Genomic DNA, 12,265 nt, shown 5'->3' with positions numbered 1-12,265 from the left:
CGGGCGCGGAGCTGGGGCGGGGGTGGCGGCCCGGCGGTGCTCGTCCGTGCTCTTGCCCGGGCGTCCGCGTGCGGTGAGGTGCAGAGGCCCTGAGCGCGGGGAGCCCGCGTTGGCTGCCGTCCGGCCCTGAGCGCTGCCTCTGTCGTGGGAAATGCCCTCCTGCCGCTGCCCCGGCCCGCTGTCCCAGTCGAGCGCTGCCGAGTGACTGGGAAGTGCGGGCGTCCAGTCAGGTGGGCTGGTAGACTGAGGGAACGGCGGGAGCTGCAGTTCTGCACTCAGCCGTGTTCTCGGAGGGCGGTGGCCGCGTGTCAGGCAGACGGGGGGCATCAAGTGGTGTCCAGTCAGCAGGGCTCTGCCGGGAGAAAGCGGAGCTCCTGCTCCCAGACAGGAGTGAGTGGGCTTGTACTTGTTCACGAGAGAAGCTTGCGTGACTTTTATTACTCTTCAACCGAGTTTTTAAATTTACTGATGAACCGTCGGTCCGATCTTGCATGACAAGGCTTCTCCTTCAGGTGGTTAAAGCCCCTCGGGGATTCCAACCCTCTCCGCCCCCAGACCCCTCCCGAGTTAGAGCTGTCACAGCTCTGGGGGCCTTGGGTGCCCGGGTGGGGCATGGACAATTTTAGTTGGCAGCAGGTTTTGATAATACTTTTAGTAACGGGATGGGAACTAAGCTCTAAAAAGGGGCCTTGCAAAGTCCCTCCCTTGTGAGATGCCAGGAATTAAAATATCTGTCCCAAGGGTGGTGGCCATGCTCTCAGTGGAGGTAGATGAGGAAGGCCAGGCTGGGCAGATGGTTTTGGTAGAGGTGGAGGCTGTGACCCAAGGGGTGTGGCCTTAGGGGCCGGTGTGGGCTGCCCACTGCGCTGCCTGGTGTGGTGCCGAGTGGGTGAACCGGTGAGGGTGGCGTCCTCAACCCTGTGCTTCCTTGCAGCCCTCTCTCCTCTACGCTCCTGCTTCCAGCCATGGTGACAGCAGCGACTCTGGCCCATCTGACAGCGAGGAGAGTGTGTTCTCAGGCCTGGAAGATTCTGGCAGTGACAGTAGTGAGGACGACGAGGGAGAGAATGGAGCCAGCAGGAACAAGGGTTACGGTGGGACGGTGGAGACCTCTGGGGAACAGGCGCAGGTGGGTGAGCCAGGGGCCCCTTGCTGGGCTCCCCCCTTATGTGGAACTGTTTTCTGGGCCTGGGGCTCTCTGAGGGGCTGTGCTGCTTTCTCTGCAGCTCCTTCGCAGGAGCCCCGAGGCCCACGTCCCTCCTTCACTGCACCTGGGGGTACATTTGGGCTGGTTTTCAACCCCTGTTGGGTGTACCATTCATGGGGACTCTGAAAGTGCACATGCCCTCAGGCAACTCTCAGGTCACCTACTCTCGACCTTGCCATTGACTGGGTTTCCTAGAGGCAGAGCCTGAGATGGGGATTCAACTGCCTGGGGGTGCTGGCAGGATGCAGCGTGTGCAGAGCCGCTGGAATCCAGCCCACCTGGACCCGTGGGGCCCCAGGAGCCCAAATGGCCCATGGGTAGAGGGTTGGCTGTCCTACCTGTGGCTGTGATGATGAGAAGGTGCACCCCACTCTTGTCTGACATGAGAAACATGGGAGAAAAGCATAATTTAACCAAAATACGTTTGTTTAAGACATTTTTGAAACTAGTTTATGATGGGCATTCTGGAAGCTCTGATCTTGGCTAGTACAGGAGTCTGCTCCCATAGTGGAAATCAAAAGCTGGGCCTGTTCAGTCTGTGCTGGTTATATTGGATTGATTTGTTTGTCAGGGTAAGATTATTTATTCACTTATTTTGGAAGAAAGGATTTAAAATCAGATATAAACCTTCCCTGCATCTAAGCTTCAGTTTTAGCACTGGTGTGCACAGAGAGAAAATGCTGTGTTAACTATGTTAACCGTGGTTTGTAAGATTATGGGCAACTATTTCCCTCCTTTTTAAAAGTTTTTAAAATTACAGAATATACCTTCCTTGAATGAAGTTTAGGTATTGCATCACTGCTGCTCAACGAAGGCTGAAAGACTCCATTCAGTGCCCTTGCTCCTAGTTAATTAGCACAGTTAATAGTTTCATGTCCCTGTTTTAAAATTGGGGATCCACACATTTAGATATTTAAAATTTTTCCTTTTATTAAATCCTTTGAAGGAGATAGTGTGCACAAACGTCTCCAAGGTGCGAGGGGACTCCAGCAGAGTCTGCTGGGAGGGCTGTCTTCTCCCAGCTCTTGGCACGTGACTGGGCATCTACTCAAGGCTGACCATGGAGCAGCCCTTAGCCCCTGGAGAGCCGGAGGACCCCACGCTGGGTGTCTCTGGGTGACCCCACGTGGTGATGAGGAGGGACCAATTCACAGAGCTTACAGGCCATCCTTGGCCACTGTCTGTCTTTTTTTCCTGTGCTTTGGCTGAGGGGTGTGTTCAGCCCTGTTGGCATATTTTTTGTTCTAAAGGATGGTCCTTGTTATTGGATTTGAATTTGTCCAGACCAAGAGAGTGAATTGAAGAGGGTGGGAGTGCTATCAACTCCATAGTGGAAAGTCCTCCCGTTTCCCCTTTTTTCTTACCTGCTCCTCAACAACGTCCAGACACTTCTGCCCAGCTGCACTGGCCTCTGCCTTCTTCAGCTGCCCTGCTTGGCTCCCATCCGCACCCCTCATTGGACGATGTGAGTGTCCACCACGCAGCCCTGTCGGTGGGAACTCAGCTGATCACTGCTTCCGTGAGCGTGCCCACACGAGGCGTCCACAGGCATCCGCCATGACAGCCCGTCGTAATCTGTGTGGGTGGCCTCCGCCTAGGCCTTTTCCTCTGTCATCCCGAAGCCAGTCCAGGGCTGCTTATCCCTGTAACCTTCCTACCATATTGGGAGGGGGCTCCACTGGGTCAGGGCCGTCTCAGGGGGTCTCCCAGCCCACCCTCACCCTCCACAGCTGGTGGTTTGTCACATGTCACACCATCTGGAGGCTTCTGCCCCAGACGTTCCCAGCACTGGGTATGGGTCCTCAACCCGAGAACCCCTTCCCTTGAGCAGCTTCTGGAATTAGTTCCCCTGCCCCATTAGCTGTAGGAGTCTGTGCCAATAGCGCCTCACCAGCTTCTGCTCCTGTCTCTCTGCTAAGCACACAGCTCTTTAGTGGGAAACTCATGATTCCTTAGAGCCTGGAATGGTCACATCCACCTGTTTGGTCTTGCAAATGATCAGTGTCTGTAGGTGAGATGCTCTGTAGGTGAGAGTGACATCTGCTTGGGAGCCCATTAAAGCATGAAGTGACTTTCCTGTAACAAGAGAAACAGCCCTACACTTCTCCCCTCCTGCCTCCTCTTCCAGGGCCTGCTTCTTAACAGGGTTGCTGACAACCACCAAGCAGTGCGATTCTCTGCTAATTTCTCTTCTGCCATGCACTCCAGTCTGTACCTGTAACTGGCTCCCATTGCTGTGTGCTCCACATGCGTCCTCTATAACCATCCCTTCCTTGGCCTCTGTGCTTTGTGCGTCTGAAGGACAGTCCAGCCACAGCATCAGGCCAGAAAGAAGCGGTGGTGAGATCACACCCAGTGTCAGGCTGCTCACTTGTGTGACGTCAGGGACATGTGCCAAGGCAAGCAGGGAGGTTCTCAATCCCAGACCTTTCTCCTGCAGCAGACGGCCTGGAGCTCTGCCATCGGCACTGTCCCGTGGAGACTTGACTGGGCCGCCTCCTTCCTTTGCCTTCCCACAGGAGAGACGGGGTGTGGGCCTGCTGCTCAGGTTCCTTCTTCCCACGCCCGTAGGGGCCATTGGGTGGTGCGTGTCTCCACCTGGTGCCAGCCCAGGTGTTCACGGCTACTCTGGGCAGGCACACCCCGGTGGGTTGGGGTGCACGTGGCCTCGATGCCAGGCTACTCTGTCCTGTGCCATGCAGCACGTGCCCCCCTAGCTTTCCACCTCCTATTGGGCCTTTAGCATTGACACATGTGTGTCCACCACTTTCTTTTTAGGGGAAGTGTAGAATTCTGTGATGTTCGTATGAACAGATAGATGGGCACATGGCATTGTAGGAATACTAGAGGGTGCTCAGGAGCTCCTGAGGGCTACACAAGGGAAGGGGTCTCCCTCCCATCCCACTCCTAGCCTCCTGTTCCTGTGTCCAGGTCACTCGTGTTCAGGTCTTTCCAGGATGTTCTTTGCATATCCAAGCTGGCATGTACATACAGAGTTTTGATGGATTGTTTCCTAACAGGGAAGCATACACGCATGCTGCCCTATGATGTTTTCTGTCTTTGAGATTGCTGTTGTCTGTACGTGCACAGCACAGCTGCTCAGTGTCCTGTGGGGATGCATGGTGGTGATCTGACCAGCTGCAATGGGCAGACAGTTGCAATCTTTCACTATTGTAAGTGGTGCTATGATAATAACGTCTTTTATGCTCTTTCTCACGTGTACGAGCAATTCTTGGCATAAATTCTGAGAAGGATTTCTGCGTCAAAGGGTAAACACTTTGTTTTTTGGCGGCTGGCTGGTGCAGGGACTGAACCCTGGACCTTGGCGTTCTCAGCACCGTGCTCTGACAGCGGATCTAGCCTGCCATGCTGGTAGACGCATTTTTCATTGCAAGGGCGTCCTGGGTGTCCGTTCTGAAGCTGCAGTGCTTCGCAGCCGGCAGCCACATCTCAGTGGTCTCCCAGTCCCTGCTGGTGCCCTGCGTGGTCAACTTCTGTATCTCTTCCACTGTGGGAGGTGGAGAGGATGGTATCTTGTGGCTGTACAGTTTTCCCTTCATTAGGGGTGAGACATCTTTCCCTCTGTTCCTGTGAGAACCATTTCAGCTGAATCCCTGAGCATCTGAAACATAGTTTTCTTGACTGCCATGGCTTCTGTCTCCTTCTCATGTCTGTGCCCTTGTGCCGTCTTCCCCGCCCCAGCTCTGCACTTATGTGGGCTTTAGCTCACTGCTGAGCTGTGCCCCAGGAAGGGCCCTGAAGTCCCTGCAGTTGTGGCCTCCGCCCTGACTTTGGGAGCCTTGTGGGGAGGGTGGGTGTCTGTCAGCTCTTTTCCTCTTCATCTCTTTTCCTAGAACTTCCTTTTAACCCTTTCCCCCCCTGAAGCTCAGTTCACTGTCCGGGATACCAGAAGCACCTTCTATCCTCTTCTGTTGGTTGGATCAACTGTGCCTTTACCCAGAAGCGAGTGGAGTGTCCTCGTGGGAACCTGAGTGTGGGGGGAGGGGGTCAGGAAACCTCGACTCATTTTGTCCAAGGTCCCCGGAGCAGGAGCCCTCTGCTGTCTTCCTCTGTTTGCGTCCATTTCTATTGCTGTGTAACAAATTACCCCAAACCTTAGTGGCTTTCACCAGCAAGCATTTACTGTCCCACTGTTTCTGCGAGTTAGGAACCCTGGCATTTTGGACGTGTAGTCGGGTGGAAGCAGGGCTTGGGGTTACCCTCTGAGGTCACTCCCCTGGCTTTTGGCAGGAGGAACTTAGGTGAGGAAGGGCATGGTGTATTTGGGGCTGGTAAGAGGATGTAGAACATGGATCTAGAAAGGGGCTGGGTGCTGGTGCTCCCAAGGAGCTGGGTTCGAGGCAGAGCCCAGCATGCTTGTGGTGGGTTCCACAGCTTTGGGGGCAGTTTACCTGCAGCCAGTGGGTCTTGTTCATTGTTGTTTGTGTGTGCTGTTGAGGTGGGTATCCTTTTCCCTAGGACATGGATGAGGCGAACAGCTCCTGCCCCTCTGCTGTGGTGATCTTGCCTGCTCCCCATGTCACCATCAGCTCGCTCTTGTGCTGGCTGTGCAGGCCTGGCCCACTGCGAGGGCTGCACGAGCTGCACCTCCAGCTCCTGTCTGATACGCACTCCTGCCTTCAGCCCTTCCCTTCAGGTCTCATCAGGCCTGTCCCTGCTCCTCACTGCCTGGGTTACCTGAGCCTTATCTACTGGGCCAGTCCCCTGGCCCCCTGGGCACTCTGTCCAGCCTCTGCCCCTCCAGGTCCTGCCAGTGTGTCTGTGAGGCTGCCCCAGCTGGAGGGGAGCCCCGGGCCATGTGTTCCCTGCGCCGCTGGGCATCGTTTGTCCCTGTGGAGCTCTTGACGCTCACACTCCAGCCCTGCACCTCCTGCCCCATCTGTGTGAGGCCCCTGCTTTGCATCCCACCCGGGCATTCATGCCCTGCGCCGTCCCCAGCAGTGCAAGGCCCCATTTAACAGACCCTTCCAGGCTCCTGTGGAGTGTGATTTGTCACATCGTCGTGTTCCTTCCCGTTGTTGCTGGTGCTGAGTGGGTTTGTGGGCTTAAAGCCATTTTTTCCCATCTGTGCCCATTTAGACCCATTTTTTCTTTTTGGGGGGGAAGCTGGCCTGTTCCAGGAGCAGAACCCTTGACTGTGGTGTTATGGGGCTACGTAGACCCACTTTTCTATGTGTGCTTGGCTTTGTCTTTTTACTTAGGTGGATTTTTTTCTATTTTGTTTCCTTTTGTTTTGTTGTTGTCTAGCTGTGACCTTGGTGTTACCAGTACCATGCTTTCCCAAGTGCTATTTTGCAAAAGTTCCAGTTTATGGCCATTCAGTCTGCTTGTCATATTCAAGAATATAAGAAAAGGCCTAGAAACAATTCCTGGTGTGTAAGTAGCATTTCAGGATAGTTTAAGAGATTTCTGTCTGTGCGTGGAGCTTAATGCAAGAGGGCATCCCACTGGGTCTCAGCATAGGCTGTGCGGAGTGGCAGGTGGGGGCCACCGCCAGGTGAGGCAGCTCTGAATGAGTACTGGGCTCAGGCTGAGGTGTCACTGTGGGCTCTGGGGTCCAGGTGTTGGCACCGTCTTGGGGAGCATGGTGTGAGCACTGCCCCTCGCTGGAGGCTGCCATTGGGGGGGACTCTGGGCAGGGTTGAGCCTGTGCTCGGGTGGGTGCTGGGGGACTGTGTCATTCTGGGCAGCCTCCCCTGCAGGGCCATGTGTCTGCTCAGGAGAGCAAGAGGCACCGCGGGTGGGGGGTGTGTGCTGAGGCTGGGCCAGGACACCGACATTGCTTCCTGTCCCAGAGGAAATGGACTTTTTCTTTTTTTGATGGTTTGGTGATCTTTCTTCATAATTTTTTTTTTTCCTTTTTGTCTTTTTTCGTGACCGGTAACGGGATCGCAACCCTCGATGTCGCGCCCGTACCGCGACCGGCAACGGGATCGCAACCCTCCGTGTCGCCCCCACCCGGCGCTCAACCAGTGAGCGGACCAGTCTCTATATGGAATCCGAACCCTCGGCAGGAGCGCCGCTGCACTCCCAAGCGCCGCACTCTACCGAGTGCGCCACCGGGCCGGCCCTCTTCATAATTTTTTAATTTAAAAAGAGATGTTCTGGGCCAGCCTGGTGGTGCACTGCTACAGTGCGCCGCTTGGGAGCGGGGCAGTGCTCCCACCGAGGGTTCGGATCCCACATACAGACCGGTTCCCGCTCACTGGCTGTTTACCCAGAAGCGAGGGAGCGCAGAGCCCTCCCCTTGCAAGGGCCTGCCTGCATCCCACTCCCCCGGTGCCCACTCTGCAGTGCTGGTGGCCTGGCTATGCCCATCATGGGGCAGTGGGGTGGCAGTGCTGGGCGGCAGGTCTGTTGTCTCCTGCCAGGACCCTGTGGCCCGGGCCTGTGGGCACCATGGTGGGCGCTTGTAGGGTGCAGTGCCTGGTGGGGAGTATTGGCACCCTAGGTCTCTGTGAGGGGGTTTGGGGGTTGGGGGTCAGGGCCCGGCCGGAGGCCAGTGCTGCAGACGCATGCTCTGGGAGCGGCAGCTGACCACAGCTTGGTGTCAGACTGCCCCCACCCAAGGGTATGCCCCACCGAGCCTGGGGGCTGCTGTGGGGTGGGGGCTCCAGAGTGTGTGGGCCTACTCAGAGCCTGTCTGTTGGGGTGGGGGCCTGCGTGCCCTGGGCAGAAGCAGGAGCTTGGGGCTCACCCACCATGCTCTGCAGCCCCGGGCGCCCCACCCGGTGCCCCACCACCAGGCAGTGCTGACCCACTTTACGTGGGCAGTGGGGGAGCTGGGGGCGGGGGAGGTGTGGAAACCAAATCCTGTCTTGTTCCTGGCCTGGAAAAAAACTTAGTCTCCCATCTCTCTTATACTGAGGGAAAAAACAGGCGAGAGGAAGAGCCGAGCTCCACAGGCCTTTGGCTCCTGCCTGGGCAGGAGGGAGTGGGCTCTGGGCGGGGGGCGCCCGCACTTAGGGGTTCCTACTCCCAAGCACTTTACTGCCCCCACGGGTGAGAGGTGGGCCTGTTTTCCCCATCAGTCCTGGTTCCGCCAGTAAACCCGAGCTGGTCCTGCCTCCCCAGCAAGCGGAGAATTTGTTTTCCAGGTGGGGGTGTGAGTTCTCAGGGACGAGGTCGGCCTGGGGCCATGGGTGGGGAGGGAGGGTGGGTGAACAGGGTGCCTGGGGGCATTCCAAGGGCTGAGGCCCTTCTCTGGGCCCTTGGTGGGCTGGGCTGGGCTGAAGATCTTGTCCTTAGGAGTGGGCTGGCTCTGGCCCTAGTGACAGGCTGATGGCCACCTGCCCTTCCCCTGAGTGTTGCCCCCAGTGGTAGCACCATGGCCATGCTGTACCCCGCTCCTCCTGTCTCCCCTACCTTGTCCCTGACCCCTGGTTGGGGATCACCTCCCCTGCTGGGCCAGGAGCCCAGCATATGGTTTGGGGCTTACCCTTGGCTGGGAGCCTTGCTGCTGACTGCTGTGTGGGCTCCTTTTCTGGTCTGGTGCCCAGTGTTGGCCTCCCGGGGGGTCTTTGATGGGACCCTGGGTGGGTCTGTGATGTTGGGCACCAGTGGCACAGCATCCCCAGTCTCACTTAGAGCGGGGGCATCCTCGGTCTTGTGCTAAGGCCTGGGGCCAGGTTGGAGCTGCTCAGAGATTTGGGGGTGGTGGGGTGTCCTTTGGGGGCTGTTGGGCCCTGTGCCTAAGCGTTGGGGGGCAGTTCTTCCCACATGCTCCACCACGGAGAGAGGGTGCTGGGTTCCTGGGACCTGGGATCTGCTTTAGGTCAAAGGTCATCCTGTGTCCCCTGGAGTAACCATTCTCCCCCTCTCTCACAGGCCGGCCCTCCGAGGACAGAGATGGTGAGAGTGCAGAGCGGGGACGAGTATGCGGAGGACAGCTCTGACGAGGAGGTGGGGCTCGGGCTCGCTTTCCCGCCACACAGGGTGGGGGGCCCTCCCACCAGGGCCCAGGTGGTGTCCAGAGCTGCCCAGAGTGGGTGCTGGGCCCCAGGCCAGGGTGGCACTGGGGCAGTGTGGGGGCCTTCCTGCAGGTGGGCTGTGCTGCCTGGGGCAGGGGGAATTGGCCACAGTGAGGCCTCTGAGGCCTCAGTGGGCGTCCTGGCATGGGTCCCTGTTCCCTGTCTGGAAGAGCGATTTTGGGGTCTGGGACACGACTGCAGCAATTTGTGTATGTCATCTCCAGGGGAGGCTAGGGAGACTGGGCGTACCTTGGCTACCCTCGAGATACCCGCCTCATCCCCAGCCCCATGGATGGGCCTCTGTGGCTCCTGAACGTCCGTGTACACAGGGTGGCTGATGCTGGGTTCCCTGTGTGCTCCTGGCAGCTGTTCTCATGGCCTGGGTTGGATGGAGAAGCCGGAGGTGGCTTCCTTCACACCCAGCAGGCCTGAGCTGGGACAGTGGGGGTGGGGGGTGATAGGTCCGGGTGTCCACCCCCTCTGTTGTGTGTGGCGTGTGAGCAGACTTGAGCCTCTGTCTGTGGGATGGGCCACGGGAGTGGCCAAGGCTGCGGGCAGGAGACAGGGTATCTCCTGATGTCCTGTTGGCTCTGCCCCCCTTCCCTCTGGGGCCATCACATCAGTCCTCTGATTGAGTTCCAGGAGCACTTACTCAGGAGGGACAGGAAAACTTGGCTGTTTCTGTCACGGAGTTTACTTTCTAAAGGGGGAAAGTGTGGTGGGGCTTGGCAGTCTCTCTGGGAGCTGTGGCATCGAGAGGCTGTGTCCAGGAGACTGGGTCGGCTGCCCTTGATTTGGGAGGCTCAGAAGCTCTGGGTTCGAGGTGGCGGGTACCTGTTCCCTCACTGGCATGGCCCGACCACAGGGCAGGGCTGTGGCCCCTGTGTCCAGCACCCCTGGGTGTGAGGGAGCCGGGCTTCTTGGGGCCTGGGGGCTGCAGAAATGGGGTTCTCACTTCCCGCAGGAGCTCTTCCTGCTTGCCTGTCAGGGGCTGTCCCCGGGGCTTGGGGGAGACACGCGCCCCCTTCCTACTCTGTTTCCTCCCCCATCCTTGCGCTCTCTTGGCAGCGGCTGCGAGAGCCTTGGCCGCCCGCCCGATCCGGTCTCTGCTGCGCGTTCGGAGAACAGAGACAAAACAAAATAAATTGGTTTCCTGGCCGGAGCAGCGGGCGCACTCAGCCCGGCGAGGGGGGCCGTGCAGCGCGGCTCCCTGCCTGTCTCCCTCCCCTTCCCGGGGGCTCCGGCTGTCGGCAGCCACATCCTGTCGGCTACTTTTTTATATTTGGTATTTTGAGAAATCGATGATGATTGTGAGAGGAGTGCAGAGGTGGGGGCTCCCCAGAGCTGGCGGGCCTTCGGCCGGGACTGCCCGCCTGCCTGCCCACATGGGGAGCTCCTCGCGGCGGCCTGGCCCGTGTGGTGACCTGCCGCGGGGCGGGCAGCCCCCTGCTGAGCCGGGAGGAAGCTGCGAGGGCTGCTTCCTCTGGTGATGACTATCCCACATGTAGGCCTGAGTGACAGCGCGGGAGCCCAGGTGCCCGCCCTGCCCTGCTTCTGCCAGCACCCCCGGCCAGCGGCTCGAGGGGGCGGCAGAGCCTAGCTTTCAGGAGCCAGCCAGGCCAGGCAGATGTGTCCCTGCCGAGGAGCCGGTGTTCAGGCCCCACACTGTTGGAGCCAAGGGGTGGTGGCTGCGGAGGGGGAGGGGCTTGGAGCCGCAGGTGGGCAGGAAAGAGGTTGGGGCTGGAGGTGCTGAGCCTGCAGCCTCCAGTGAGACAGTGGCCGCCCTGGTGCCTGGGTGAGGGCTCAGGGGTGGGGGGCGAGGAGAGAGGGGCACACCTTGAGCTTCCTGCACCGTTTCTGCCCGAGTGTTGGGGGTACACACGGCAGCCCCTCCTGGGGCAGAGGCCTGCCCATCCTTGGCTGTACCCTAGTTGGTTGGCACTTATGAGGGGTCATAGCCTGCTACTGGGGCAGCCCCTGCTCAGACCTCTGATCAACAGCCCCTTCCCTTGGCAGTCCTTGGAGGTGGCCAGGGGCACCAGGACCCTGGTGCTCCTTGGCCGTCTCAAGGCACTGGGCAGAGCTGGCTGGGTGGGCCAAGCTGTGACTTTAGGCCCATTCGGGGCTCTGGATGAGGCCTTTGGCAGTGGACAGGGAAGTCCTGGAGGGTGTGTCCTCCTGGGAGCCCTAAGGGCCGTGCGGAGGTAGCTGTGCCAGGCCTGTATCTCCTGCTAAGGGTGGAAGGGTGGCCTGCTTGCTACTGCTTCTCTTTGGGCCCCTTGCCCGCTCACCCCAGGTCTGGATCCAGGGCTCAGGCTGGGGACACTGGGGCTTCTGGCATCTGATGTGGCCTCACTTTGGGGACCCCCTGCCCAACACTGACTTTCTTAAGCTTGACCAACCATTGACGGGAGAGTGCTAGTTCCTCTTTCTGCACACTGGGGCTCCTCATTCCATCCCCAGATTCAGGCTGGTGCGAGGCTGGGGAAGGTGGGGGTGGAGCCCCTGGATGAGCTGTGGCCATCCCACCCCCGCACGGCCACCTCACCCTCTCCCCACAGCACCCGGAGCTTCTCACAGACGTGATCTCATCCAGCCGCCGGGACCCTGGGGAGGTGGGCCGGGTGTAGGGGCGGGGCGAGGGGCTGGTGCGGCCTTCGCAGCAGCAGCAGCAGCAGCCCCTCCTCTTCCTGCCGCGCGCTGAGAGAAACTGAGGCTGGGGCCTCTGCTCAGGGAGGAGCGGCCCGCCCGCGCCCAGCAGGCCTGCGGGTGTGTTTGTCTAGGAAGCGTGGCCAGGCGAGGGGTTCAGGGTGGCCGTGACCTCTGGCAGGAGAGGCTGGGAAGAGCCGCCCTCCTCAGCCATCCCCTTCCAGTCCCTGCGGGCCGCGGGGCCACCCCCAGTGCGGCCCCTCACGGCTGGGGTTGGGCTGTAACTCCGGTTCCCACAGGGACGCGGCCGGGGCCTGTCTGTATCCAGAGCCCGCGCTCCCCTCTGCTCTCTCGCCAAACGCCGTTAATGGCTTCTCTTAGCTACTGAACCGGCAGCTGCCTCCAGCGCTGGCGGCCT

The 12,265-nt window shown here is 59.1% G+C and overlaps 1 protein-coding gene across 1 annotated transcript in view; it reads left to right on the top strand.

The window, feature by feature from the left end:
- Positions 1-985: 985 nt before the first annotated feature.
- The window catches only part of BOP1 (block of proliferation 1), a 23,109-nt gene continuing 11,829 nt past the window's right edge, over positions 986-12,265 (top strand). Inside the window, exons 1-2 of the mRNA XM_008571685.1 lie at positions 986-1,129; positions 9,056-9,130. Of these exons, the coding sequence (XP_008569907.1) occupies positions 9,077-9,130 (54 nt within the window). The 5' untranslated portion in view covers positions 986-1,129; positions 9,056-9,076. The remainder of the gene's footprint in view (positions 1,130-9,055; positions 9,131-12,265) is intronic.

This window comes from Galeopterus variegatus, unplaced genomic scaffold (genome assembly GCF_000696425.1).
Source record: "Galeopterus variegatus unplaced genomic scaffold, G_variegatus-3.0.2 Scaffold711, whole genome shotgun sequence".
NCBI lineage: Eukaryota > Metazoa > Chordata > Mammalia > Dermoptera > Cynocephalidae > Galeopterus > Galeopterus variegatus.
Note: the sequence above shows the minus strand (reverse complement) of the source record. Positions and strands in the feature narration are given on the sequence as shown.